Source organism: Kogia breviceps, chromosome 8 (genome assembly GCF_026419965.1).
Source record: "Kogia breviceps isolate mKogBre1 chromosome 8, mKogBre1 haplotype 1, whole genome shotgun sequence".
NCBI lineage: Eukaryota > Metazoa > Chordata > Mammalia > Artiodactyla > Physeteridae > Kogia > Kogia breviceps.
The window spans coordinates 52847103-52861473 of NC_081317.1; the positions used below are offsets into that span (position 1 = coordinate 52847103).

At 43.0% G+C, this 14371-nt stretch overlaps 1 protein-coding gene and 1 pseudogene across 1 annotated transcript; both read left to right on the forward strand.

Moving 5' to 3' along the window:
* The first annotated feature begins 3520 nt into the window (after positions 1-3520).
* LOC131761594 (interferon alpha-1-like) lies at positions 3521-4260 on the forward strand (annotated as a pseudogene).
* A 7444-nt stretch (positions 4261-11704) lies between these two features.
* Positions 11705-12217, forward strand: LOC131761605 (interferon alpha-13-like). The gene has a single exon (XM_059072518.2). The coding sequence runs from the start codon at positions 11705-11707 to the stop codon at positions 12215-12217; it is 513 nt and encodes a 170-aa protein (XP_058928501.1).
* Positions 12218-14371: the final 2154 nt, after the last annotated feature.

A 14371-nucleotide genomic window follows, 5' to 3' on the forward strand; every position in this document is an offset into this window, starting at 1 on the left:
AATGCTATATTGGGGATGGATGGCCAACAGGGACCTACTGTGTAGCACAGGGAACTCTGCTCAGTATTATGTGGCAACCTAGATGGGAGGGGTGTTTGAGGAAGAATGGATGCATGAATGCGTGTGGCTGAATCACTCTGCTGTACACCTGAGGCTAGCACAGCATTGTTAATCAAATACACTCCAGTATAAAATTAAAAGTTTTAAAAACTCTCATCCCCTAGTTCTGCCTTAAAAGAAAGAAAACATCAAGTTTGGATGTTTATTCTCAGACTCAGTGTATGATGATTTCATGTATTTTTATTGTTCATTTGCTGAAATAAAGAAAATTAGAAAAAAACAAACCCACAATCAGACCCAGATTCTTATTCCACAAGTTCAGCTTGGGGAAGATGACACGGATGTCACTCAGACTTCACAGCACCACAGACTGTTGGAAAGAAGCATTCAAATTGATGCCCAAAGGCATAGCCTACGAGGAAAATATCCACAAATGTAGACACGAGTTGTTTCCTTATTGCCTGAGGGAGACGAGAAAAGTATGATCAGGCGGCTCCTTGCAAGTACTTGAGGATGACTGAAGAAAAAGTGGAGAGCGACTCTTCCATTTGTGTCCAGGCCCGTGATTCTCATCCTGATCTTCTAAGTATTGAAAATGCAAACTTGAAGAAGAAAATATTCCTGCAAATGATCTTTAAAAAATATCTCACACAATATTCCATTATCACTTCCCTTGTAGAACCATGAAGAATTTACAAAGTCTCTGTAGATTATCGTCCTCTCATATCATATCTAATATATGTTGCTATTGTTCCTTCTCCTATTACTATCATCACTGCTCCCCTTCATGAGTATGGAGTGAGCTCCGGAAATGACAGGGACTGGACTAGCTGTCTAGGAAACGGGGTTGAGTAAGATGGTGTCTCTCCCTTTAGGTATTTTACAGACTTCTGGGAGGTATGCTGAGGACACAATAGGTCAGGTCATGTCTTACTATTTGGGCTTCTTCAACAAAAGAGCATAGACTGGGTAGTTTGTAAAGAGCAGAAATGTATTGCTCACAGTTCTAGAGTCTGGAAATCCAAGATCTGGTCCAGAATGTGGAATCCAAGAACGTGGTCCAGTTCTGCTGAGAGGCTGCTTCAGGTCTCACACTGCAGACTTCTCCTTGTGTCATCATACAGCAGGAGAGAGAGGCATTTATCTCTGACCTCTTTGATAAGGGCACGGATTCCATTCGTGAGGCCTCCATCTTCACACCCTAATCAAGTCCCAAACAGCCCGCCGCCTGATACCATCACTTTGGGGGTTAGGACTTCCAGATACGAATTTTGTGGGGATGGAAACATTCAGACCAGAAAGGGCCTTGAGGGCTACATGTCCTGGCATCCAGAAGAGAGAATATATTCATGTAAATAAAGAAGAATGAGCCACTTACCAGGCCAAAAGAGCAGACCGAGGACTCAGAATCCAAACTCTCGATTTTCAACCTGAAGTAATGCTTTAATTATCATGTGTCAAAATCTGGAAATCAAACTGAAATGGACCCCATCGTCCCTTGGAAGGGAATGAAGACACAGGATGAAAATGATTGTTCATCAGACTTTGTGAGGAGTCTCCAAAGAATCTCAGGATATAGGTAGTCATGGCCCATCTGTAAAGATCCACCAAAGAGTAACGTGGTTAACTGTCTGGTTGCTGTGACCCGTGTGAATCAGGGAGAGTTTGAGTCCAGACACGTGGCTCTGTATGTGACACCAAGCTGGTTATTTTCTGTCGTGACCCAGTGGAGGACAAATCAGAGACGAGGCCATCCTCCTGAGTTTAATGGAGTGCCGGGCAAAGGCTGAAAATTGTGCTGCTCTTACAATTTGAATCCCCAGAGCCATGTGCACCTTAAAGGAAAGAGAATCCTAGTGGTTTTAGCAACAAACTCAGTAGGCATGACTGATACCAGTAGGAGTAGAGTGGGAATACTAGCCACTGTCTATTATAATCGCAGCAAATATGACCGTGATAAAGGAAAATAGCTTGGTCATTCGTAACTGCCTTCCAGTGGGAGGAGAACATCTGAGAGACTGCTTTTAGTTAAGAGTACCTGTTGCGTGATTACACTGGGCCTGGGGCCGAGGATACCACAGAGAATACGACAGAGTTCCAGTTGCTACAGAGCTGACTTGCCAAAGATGGTCACATACCTATTATTTATTGAAAGATCGGAATTGGAGAGGGCTGAGGCCACAGAACATCCACTGCAAAACAAAAGAATTCATGATCAGAGTTGAAAGTTAATTCTTTCCATGATACCAATCAGTATTTATCCAGTTCTCAATTAATTACAAGGATGGTTTTCTTTTGTTTGAAAAGAATAGGCTTGGATTGGAACCTCAGACAGCCCTTTGGGGAATCTGAAATTCAATGCAAAAATACAGAGAAAGATTCAAATGGATGATGATTCCTAAATCATACATTCTCATTGGGGAGCAGACCGCTCCCATGGGTGCAAACATTAGTTCTTAGGGGTGTGAACAAATCCTAGCTACTACAATGGTGGGTGGCACTCCAAAGCTCAGCTCTATCCAGCAAAATCTCATCCCTTTGTATTCATTTTTCTCTTTGGGTTTTCTTGCGTACGAGACGAAAGGCATTGACATTGAGTGCATGGAAGATACACAATATGCAGGATCAGTGCTACAAGCTATGGTGGCTTGATGTTTCATTAGAGGACTTTCTCTCCATCATAAACTTGAACTCAAAGTCATAATGTGAGAGGTGGCCTTTGTTTACTTATGAGCTGTCCTTGTCTGTCTTGTGGATTTTGCTTATGTTTGAGCCTCAGTGTAATGTGGGCATCAGGAATTAAGCACAAATAGGTTGTATTTTATTATTTAATTCTAAAAAAGTTACCCAGGAGATCAATAATTACGTCTAGTCCTAAAGAGAAAAAGTTGCTGACAATATCTAGATGAATATCTAGCAGCTAGTGAAGTTAGAAATCATTTTATGATATGAATCAAAACATGATTACCTAAAAATAAATGTTAAGAAAAAAATCATTTAAATTTTCCATGGTTTCAGCAGTTTTGATAGATTTTTAAATATATCTAAACATTGGTATTCTTATGAAGTATTTGTATAAATTTTTATTGAATATGTAATTTGATACATTCCTATTTATTAAGTAAATGTATTACATTACAAGTCATTCTGCACACTTAACCAAAATGTTAAATTAATTGCAGTAGCTTTTACAGTTAATTTCTAGCCTAAACATTTTGGTCACACTCACCCCTGCATCGAATAAAAAGAATAAACTTTTCACTTTCTTTTTCTATTCATAAAGTAAAGATATGCATGGAGTACATATCGATGTACACAGTGTATCTGTGTATCAAAATTTCATAGGGGGGGCCATATGGGAAAAAAACATCTAAAAAGGCTCTGTGGGCAGGAGAAGGGGAGGCAAGGATGAGAAACAGTGGTTGAGAAACGCTGCCCTAACCCGTTTGGAGAGTGCAAAATGAAAAGCAAAAACAGAAGTAGAAAGTAAGAAGAAACATTCAGAAAATGGAAATGAATATGTCCCTATTTAAGACCCAGGTCTGAAGGAAGGCCCTCAGAGAACCTAGAGAGCGGGGTTCTCAGAGTCCCCACACCTCAGCCAGGCCGGCAGCACCTGCAGGGTCCCCGATGGCCCCAACCGTGTCCTTACTCCTGGCCCTGGTGCTGCTCAGCTGCAACTCCACGTGCTCTCTGGGCTGCGACCTGCCTCAGACCCACAGCCTGGCTAACACCAGGGCCCTGAGGCTCCTGCAACAAATGAGGAGAATCTCCCCCTTCTCCTGCCTCAAGGACAGAAATGACTTTGGATTCCCCCAGGAGGCGTTTGGAGGCAACCAGTTCCAGAAGGCTCAAGCCGTCGCTGTCGTCCATGAGATGATCCAGCAGACCTTCCAGCTCTTCAGCGCCGAGGGCTCGGCGGCCGCTTGGGATGAGACCCTCCTGGACAAGTTCTGCACTGCACTTTTTCAGCAGCTCACTGACCTGCAAGCCTGTCTGATGCAGGAGGCGGGGCTGGAAGGGACTCCCCTGCTGAAGGAGGACTCCGTCCTGGCTGTGAGGAAATACTTCCACAGAATCACTGTCTATCTGCAAGAGAAGAAATACAGCCCTTGTGCCTGGGAGATTGTCAGAGCAGAAGTCATGAGGTCTTTCTCTTCATCAACCAACTTGCAAGAAAGACTCAGGAGGAAGGAGTGACACGACACACACCTGCTTCAACACGGAAATGATTCTCGCTGACTAACGAGACCACACTTCCACCTGTGCTGCCGTGTCAAAGACTCTCATTTCTGCTCTCGTCATGCCCTGAATTGAATCAATCTGTCAAATGTTTTCAGGAATATTAAGCAACATCATGTTCCAACTCTGCAGGCACTAGTTCCTTACAGATGATTTATTTTTATCTATTTAAAAACTTATTTATTTAACTATTTATAAAGTTTTAACTTATTTTTTGTTGGTATAATATTATGTGCACCTTTAAATTGTGGTTACGAGAAAAAACACGTTCTTTGTATTTAGTCTATTTATATTTTGCTTTGTGCATGAAATAAATTTTCACCATAGAAAACTTTTTATATTTGTTTATTCTTAAAAACGACACACCGAGCCTGAATGTGCAACCTGATTAAAGAATGGTGCGATCCATTTACATCATTGTGTAAATGATATGACACACTAGAGTCATTAGGATACTCTAGTGAGAAGTAAATATAAACTTCGTCTAAGCCAGGTTGTATGTTGCCCTCAGGATATAGTGGTGACCATAATGAATCCAATCCTGCTTTTCTGTCTCTTGGTTTTTGTAGGGAAAGGAACTTAAAAACAATAGTCAGTTAACTGAAAATTAAACATTAATTATGGTTAAACTAATGCTAACTAATATTAGAAATTAATACGTTAGGTTTAAGACTATAGTGAGAAGAAGGGCGGAAAGTGAAATTCTCTCAGAGAAAGGTGGATCAAGCCATGCGAGGATATAAAAACAAAAGTCATAGAAGCGCTCTACCCGTTCACTGGTAGGTATCTAACTGGAGATGTCCACTGGATATTGCACTTGGCAATTTACAAGTAATTCCATGAAGTGTAAAGCATGGGAACAGAAGAAGTGTTCAAATGGAAGAGAGAATACAATGAGAAAAGGACTTAAAGTTGAGTCCTCGGGGCTTCCCTGGTGGCGCAGTGGTTGAGAGTCCGCCTGCCGATGCAGGGCACACGGGTTCGTGACCCGGTCCGGGAGGATCCCACGTGCCTCGGAGCGGCTGGGCCCGTGAGCCATGGCCGCTGGGCCTGCGTGTCTGGAGCCTGTGCTCCGCAACGGGAGAGGCCACAACAGTGAGAGGCCCGCGTAACGAAGAAGAAAAAAAAAAAAAAAAAAAAAGTTGAGTCCTATGACCTTAACCTTAAACAGGAGGGAAGAGAGCAGCAAAGGAAAGCGAGGTGGAATGGCCATATGTTAACAGGAGGGAAAGAGCAGCAAAGGAAAGCGAGGTGGAATGGCCATATGTTAACAGGACGAGAGAGAGAATGGTAAGAAGACCGTGTGTAAAAGGCTGAAACTGCTTAGAAGACTCAATGCATTCATTTAAATTGTAGACAGAAACTACCCCCTACCTGGGCAAAGAGACGGCATTGGCCACCTCAGTGAGAGCACGTTTGGGAGAATTAATCTCCAGAAACCACTGTGGAGAGGGTGAAAGGATGAATAAGAGAAGATAATGACAATATACAGAGAAAACAGGTTTGAGATATTTGCTATCTGAACTGGAGGAGAGACATAGGGTGGGACCTAGAGTAGAAGCTAGATCAGTTTACTCTCTGCATGGTTGTCCCTTTTTGAAACATCTTTGCCTCTGAAGAGATTACATAGATTTGATGTACTGACAACTCATATTCATGTTTAACAGTTTATTTACTCTACATCATGACATACGTAATTACAAGGAAAATTTATCATCATCTTGATTAATGTTATGTTGATTTTCAGTAAGCTGCTCTGTAGACTGAAGTCATCCACTACACGGGAAACAGATGGAACTGACTTTAGTGAGAGCTGATTTGGTGGAATAAATCAGCCGGAACCATACTGGAGTTGGTGGAGGGTTATAAGAGAAGACAGGAACTCCCACTGTCATTTTTTCCCCTGGAGAGTCATAGTCACTCTCATCATAGTCCGTTTTGCATTTGTTTTCCATTTACCTCAGTGCATCCAAAGCCAATGACAGCTTTCTAAGAAAGGTGAATGGAGAAAGAAAACAATGACGGATTGAAAATTATGGAAAACAGTGGTATGGACCCCTTTATGTTTCCACTTTTACCTCTCTGTTTTGGTTCGTATTTCAAAATGGGATAGAAAGTAATTCAGAAGCAGCAAGACAACCCTTGCCCAGAACAATACTGACTGAAAAAAGAACATGTAAAATTATGACTCTGAAACCAGCAGTGAAAAGAAGGAAACTTTTCTCTAGCATCACATGCCTTACATCTTCACCACCCTGCATCTTCACTGCGACATGGGAATGGTGAATCAAGAGGCTCAGTAAAAAGGTACTGAATGATCTAATGATGCTTATTAATCGCTTTAATATAAGGTTCTGATGGGAGGTTAATAGAAGCTTCTGATGTGAAGTCTGATGGAAAAAAGTGAGACTATTACTTGTTACTAATTATCTTGAGACATTACTATGAACTCTGTGCTAATGATACAATGGTGCACAAGATGTAGACAAGATGTTACTTGTCAAACGGGTCTAATAAATCCATTTTCAAGAAGACCAATCCAGAAGAACAAGGCAGCTTGGCTGACATGCAAAATAAAGAGGGCAGACACAGAGCCCAGGAGCAGAGGTGAAGCGCTGCTGTTAGCAAGAAAGCACCGTAGACATAAGTTTGAGTTTAACGAAAAGACTTTCGTCTTCGGAAACATTTGAATCCACTTACACTGAAACATCTGAGGTTTCTTAAGGCAAATTCAATGTAAACGAAGCAAAATGAAAGAATGATATAAATTACTGATGTCTTCTAGTCTAGAGCATACGTGAAGGGAAAAAAAAGATAAAAAGTGTACAGGAACATTCCAAAAATGATAACTACTGAGTTCTGAATCTGAGAGACTTATATAGAAAGCCCCTCAAAGAAACTCACACAGACACACACCTCATTCAGGCTGCTAGCATCGCCAAGGTTTCTAATGCCCACTACCTGTGAGGGCCCTCCTGCTTGTTAGCTGCATCAGCATCTGACCCCTGGGCTGGGTTGGGATCTGCCTCAGAGCCATGGACTGGTTCACAGGAAGACCTGATGCTTCTGAGTCAAGTGAGAAGGATTTCCCTGCTACGCCGACTGAAGGACATCTCCTCTGGGAGATGGCAGGTGGTGGCAAGTTTCACAAGATGTCCCAGCTCACCTTCCATCTCTTCCACACACAGCGCTCCTGAAACACGACCCTCCTGCACAAACTCCCACTGGACTCTGTCGGCAGCTGGAAGACCTGGACACCAGTTCGGTTCAGGTGATGGGGGAGGAAGACTGTCCTGGAAATGGAGGGCCCTACACTGGCCATGAACAACTTACTTCCAGGGAGTCCCTCTCAATCTGAAGAGAAGAAATAGAGGAACTCTGACTCTGGGAAGTTGTCAGAGTAGAAATCATGAGATTGTTCTTCTCATCAAAAATTTGAAAGAGGGGCTTCCCTGGTGGCCACAACTACCGAGCCTGCGCTCGAGAGCCCGCCAGCCACAACTACTGAGCCCACATGCCACAACTACTGAAGCCCGTGTGCCTAGAGCCTGTGTTCTGCAACAAGAGAAGCCACCACAATGAGAAGCCCGCGCACCGCAACAAAGAGTAGCCGCCGCTCACCGCAACTAGAGAAAGCCCGCGCGCAGCAACCAAGAGCCAATGCAGCCAAAAATAAAAATAAATAAATAAGTAAATATATTTATTTAAAAAAAAAATTGAAAGACAATAAGTAAGGAAAGGGACCTGGAAATGATTCTCTGTACCTTATACACTAAGTCACATGTCCATATGTTCAGTCCGTTTCAGGACTCTTATTTCTGCTTTAGCCATGAAATGCATTGAGTTAAATTGTTCAAAATCATTGTTAAAAGGTATGTCTCTATGGGCATTACTCTTCAAGAGAGAGCTATACTGATGTTGTGAATTTATCCACAGATTGGGGGAACTTTTGGTTTCCGGTTCAACATGTAACCCACCTGGAAGTCATCATTCTTGACCTCACAACGACAAAGTGCAGAATGTATTGAAAACAACAACTGTTCTTAAATCCATCAAAAATTGAGGTCACAGGGCAAAGCACCCCCTGATAGCTTGAGAGAAAGGAGGATTCAGAGAAATCCCAGGTTACCTGGGGCAGAAGGCTGCAGGTGGAACGAGTGTTGGTAGGAACACTTAAAACTGTAATTGAAGAATTGCTGGAGGATCCTAGTGGATGAGCTTGAGAGTTCAAAACTCCAGGGGTCCAGAATTAGTGGAGCCCCACACTTTTGTGAGTTTTACCTGTAGGAATCCCACCAGGTTCTCACTGGGAAAATCAGAGAAATATCTCCTGCTTTTTTGTAGCAGAAGGAGAGAAAAGCAGTCATCTTGAAATACTCTGAGTAGTGTGTTCTCTTTAACAAAGGTCTGCCCTCAAGGGAAACTCTGTTACCAGAGCCTAATCCACCTGGGGGAAGGGAAATACCTTTAACTCCAAATCCTTCTAATTTCCTTGCCTCACCAAATAGGGTGGTAAAAATCTGAGAAACACTTGTGAAGGTCACAGCCCAGGGCCACAGACTCACCAAAAACTGATACATAATCATGGGATTATAGAGCGCTCCCCCTCCCCAATACTTACCATCACAGTCAACAGGGTTCCTGTATAACAGGGGATGACAACAGAAGAGAACTGCAGGTCAGGCAATGTGGACTCCAGGAAAGTAAGGCAGGGGTGGTGAGTGCCCTCCAGGGAGCAGGGAGGACAGACTTCAGAGGCAGGATTAGGATGAGGGAAGCACCACGTGCTCAGTGCAGCTGAGGAACAGTGCTCAGAGCTGCTGAAGAGGAGGGCCTGGGAGCAGCAGAAAGCTCCACTCTGACAAACTCTGGGGCTCCTGAATTTACTGACATCAGCCTTTCACTTCCTCTTTTAAAAAATTGAGTCAACTTTGGTAGTGGTCACACAGGACATTGCATAGATCAAATAAAATAAAGTTTGCAAGTTACAGGCTGAGAATCCAAACAGACTAAATGATAGCAGGCTTTTGGATTAATATAACAAATAGTAACCTGTATAGTCCACCCTCAGCCCAGCCAAGAGAAGCTCTGACTACAGGTTCCTTAACACTCAGGGGTCTGCATGTTGAGGTCCCCAAATGCAAACTCTAGGAGAGGGATTGCCTGTAGGCCTGCGAAGGAGTAGAGACCTAGTCTCCACCCTTAGGGCAGTGCCCGGTACATTAAGGAGAGAAATCCTAAGGCACCTGAAGCTCTTTGCAGCATCTAAGAAAGTGTTTTGAACCCTGACCCACAAAAAAGGAAAAAAAAAAAAAAGGGCTGCTCTGTGACTAGTATAAATGAGAGAAATAGTGCTTTTCCTCACCTTATTTTGTTTCAGACCACCTCTGGTGTTAATTTTTAAGACACAGATTAAATTATACTTTAAAAACAAACACATAACCTCAGAGAAAAACAGATCAGATTTGTGGTTACCATAGCCAAGGGGGTGTGAGTTGAGAAAATCAGATGAAGGCAGTCAAAAGGGGTTTGTTTTCCTTAAAAAAAAAAGACATCAAACTAATTTTGTAGCGACCAGGACAATGGTTAGAAATATATATATGAGGGAGAGAGTGATGAGAATTAAAGCATTCCTAGATGTTCAGCCCTGGAACAGCACAATACTCCACTTCAAAAGCTATTTCCTGGGTTAGCATTAGGGCAACGTTAAGCTAGTACTTCTCTTAAGCACGAATGGTAAGAAGGCACCAAATCTAAGTCATCAAGATAAAAGATGTTTTAATGCAATATTTTAAAATGAAAATTAATACCAAAATATGCACGAGGAACAAAATATAAAAATTTTAAGTAATGAAATGAAGTTGACCTCCATTTGCATGGCCCTGACAGTCTTACAAAGTAAGCCTTCATGACGTAAATGAAATCTGGGCAAATTCCACTCAGTGTATAAAATTCTTACTAAAGAAAAATGAAAAGGTCTGACCTGCTATATGTCCTCAATTGCTTGTACACAGCAAGTCTTCTTTCTAACCATGTAGTCAAGGTGAGTTCCTGGGAATGACATTTCAGGAACATGAGTTAAAAATCAGTTAAGACTATCACGGGGTCATTAGAAATGGTCAAACATGGTAATTCCCTCAATTAAAAACAACTGAAAAAGTAATCTTGAAAATATTAATGAGTTGCCTTCCATTAAAGATACAAAAGGAAAACTGTATTAAATACCCGGGACTTTCCTGGTGGACCAGTGGTTAAGAATCCGCCTGCCAATGCAGGGGACACACGGGTTCGAGCCCTAGTCGGGGAAGATCCCACATGCCGCGGAGCAACTGAGCCCGTGAGCCACAACTGCTGAGCCTGTGCTCTGCAGCCCGTGCTCTGCAACAAGAGAAGCCACCACAATGAGAAGCCCGGGCACCTGAACGAAGACTGAACCCAGCCGAAAATAAATAAACAAATAACTAATTATATTAAATACTTACTTTAGTATAAAGACAATATAGTTTAAAGTTCAATAAAACGCTATATTTTAATATGAAAATATATTTTAATATTCTATGCTTAATATTGAAAATATATTATAAAAGATGAAACATTTAAAATATTTAATTTAAATATGACATGAATTAAGTTATACAATTAATTTTGAAATATAAAAAGTAAAATGCTGTGAGTTTCTTAATATTCCTACTTTTCACATATTCAATACTTTCTCCCTCACTTTAACGCTGTATCCTTGAAAGACACTGTGAAAGTCCCAGAGCATCTACAGGGGCGCTCAGCTCCCGCGTCCTCGGCCCCGGTGGTGGCCGCGCTCCGACTCACCCCGCAGGGCGTCCCCAACACCGTCCTGTCGTCCCATCGCCGCCGCCGCCGCCGCCGCCGCATTCCCCTTTCTCTGAGCCTTCGCTGCCTCGCGCCACCAACGAGCCCGAATCTGTAAAATCGGCTCCCCTTTCTCTGAGGCGGGGTTCCCCGCCTCAGACCGCTCAGAAAAAGGTTTCTTTCCCCAAAGTTGCCTCGTTCAACTTTCTGTGAGAAAATAAAGCGCAAAACTCAGGGGAAGCCCCGAAAATGCCAGGTTCCGGTTCCCAACCAGACAAACATGTCTCTGGCGAGGCCGCGACAAGGCTTCCTTTTCAGCACTCAGCACCGAGAAAAACGAAGGTTTTTCGCGCACTAGGCTGATTATTAAAGCAGCCTCCGTAACTACTTTCCGCCCTGTCTCTCGAGCTGCAGACCGCAAACTCAATAGTCGGCGTTTCCCAAACAAACCCTTCGCCCTCCACCGGCCGCCTAGGGAAGGACGCTGTCCACAGTTCCGGGGAAGGAAGCTTCCCACTAATTGTTTGGCGGCGCCCGCGCGCCCCCTGGCGGCCATCTAGTGAATCACTCATTCTCAATGGGCCGGATCTATTTGCTAGCGGCAGGAGTGGCGCTCTGCTCCATCCCCGCTTGCTCTCTTGGCTGGAAACTGCCTAGAAGCCATAGCCAGGAAAACAAGCAAGTCTTCCAACATTTGCAACAGATGCAAAGGATCCCCTCTCAGTGGTGCCTAAAGGACAGAACCGACTTCAAATTTCCTTGGAAAAGAGAGAATATCACCCCAATCCAGATGACTCAAGGCACCTGTCCGCACCATCTGATGCTCCAGCAGATCTTCAACCTCTTCACCACGGAGGACAGCCGTGCTGCCTGGAACAACACCCTCCTCGATAAACTTCTCTTTCGCCTTCATCTGAGGCTGCACCGACTGGAGCAGATGAAAAAAGACAATCTGGATTGTCGCGATTGGGGACTTGCTGCCCGGGAGTATTTCCACGGAATCCATGTCTATCTGAAGGCAAAGGAGTACAGCCCCTGTGCCTGGGAGGTTGTCAGAGTGGAAATTGAAAGGTGCCTTTCCCTTATGTAAGAATCCTCACAGAAATGTCAACAAATACAGAATACTTTTATACTCGTGACGCTTTTCATTCAATTACGTTAGTGTTCAGGTCCAAAGCAATCTCGACTTGTGTTTCCTCACAGGCTGAAAAACGTCTCAAATGAAAATCATGGTTTTACAAAAGGTTTTGACAGAAGAACACAATCTCTTTTCTTGAGTGTCAATAATTTTATAACGTAATTTAAAAGATCCCTTTAAGTTTCGGGAGGGGTATTTGCTATTTTCAACATATGAAGTATAGAAAGGTTTTCTGGATAGTGTGGTGTTAGAGATACTTGACAGTTAACTTGATGCTGACTGCTGTAACAGGTAAACAGAATGCTGTCAGGAATTTGATCATAATAGAATCTTCTCTTTCCCTGGTATAAGAACACAAGGCAGGCATTCCTGATCGGATGGATGTTCTAAGTTGCTCTCCAAGAGTGATTCGGGGACATGGGTACCCCCTGTTTTGTGGATTTTTCCATCCTCAACAGGTGACTCCAAATTTTTCTGCAGTACTTGAGTCTATTCCACTCATTAGTAAAGGGAAAAAGTCTGGTGCATCACATGGGTGGTTTTCAAGGGCCAGCACTATGCAGGTCGACAGCACTTCTGCTCACATTACATGGCCTGGATTTCTCTTCGTGGAAATCTCACTGCAAAGAAGTTGGGGAATTACTGGATGATTAATGGACGAGGAGACAAGTTCAGTGCATAAGACCACTTTTCATCTTTACGCCATTTGTCCTAATGAAGTTCTGGGTGGGGTGGAGGCGAACAACTAACGTGCTTGCTTGCACACACTTCATTACAAAAACAATCTGACCCACAGAGAAAGAGAAATATCATTTATATGTGGAATCTAAAAAAATGATACAAATGAACTTATTTACAAAACAGAAACTGACCCGCAGACTAACCGAGCCAATTTATGGTTACCAGGGGGGAAGGGCGGGGGAGGGATAGTTGGGGAGTTTGGGATTGACACGTACACAATGCTATATTGGGGATGGATGGCCAACAGGGACCTACTGTGTAGCACAGGGAACTCTGCTCAGTATTATGTGGCAACCTAGATGGGAGGGGTGTTTGAGGAAGAATGGATGCATGAATGCGTGTGGCTGAATCACTCTGCTGTACACCTGAGGCTAGCACAGCATTGTTAATCAAATACACTCCAGTATAAAATTAAAAGTTTTAAAAACTCTCATCCCCTAGTTCTGCCTTAAAAGAAAGAAAACGTCAAGTTTGGATGTTTATTCTCAGACTCAGTGTATGATGATTTCATGTATTTTTATTGTTCATTTGCTGAAATAAAGAAAATTAGAAAAAAACAAACCCACAATCAGACCCAGATTCTTATTCCACAAGTTCAGCTTGGGGAAGATGACACGGATGTCACTCAGACTTCACAGCACCACAGACTGTTGGAAAGAAGCATTCAAATTGATGCCCAAAGGCATAGCCTACGAGGAAAATATCCACAAATGTAGACACGAGTTGTTTCCTTATTGCCCGAGGGAGACGAGAAAAGTATGATCAGGCGGCTCCTTGCAAGTACTTGAGGATGACTGAAGAAAAAGTGGAGAGCGACTCTTCCATTTGTGTCCAGGCCCGTGATTCTCATCCTGATCTTCTAAGTATTGAAAATGCAAACTTGAAGAAGAAAATATTCCTGCAAATGATCTTTAAAAAATATCTCACACAATATTCCATTATCACTTCCCTTGTAGAACCATGAAGAATTTACAAAGTCTCTGTAGATTATCGTCCTCTCATATCATATCTAATATATGTTGCTATTGTTCCTTCTCCTATTACTATCATCACTGCTCCCCTTCATGAGTATGGAGTGAGCTCCGGAAATGACAGGGACTGGACTAGCTGTCTAGGAAACGGGGTTGAGTAAGATGGTGTCTCTCCCTTTAGGTATTTTACAGACTTCTGGGAGGTATGCTGAGGACACAATAGGTCAGGTCATGTCTTACTATTTGGGCTTCTTCAACAAAAGAGCATAGACTGGGTAGTTTGTAAAGAGCAGAAATGTATTGCTCACAGTTCTAGAGTCTGGAAATCCAAGATCTGGTCCAGAATGTGGAATCCAAGAACGTGGTCCAGTTCTGCTGAGAGGCTGCTTCAGGT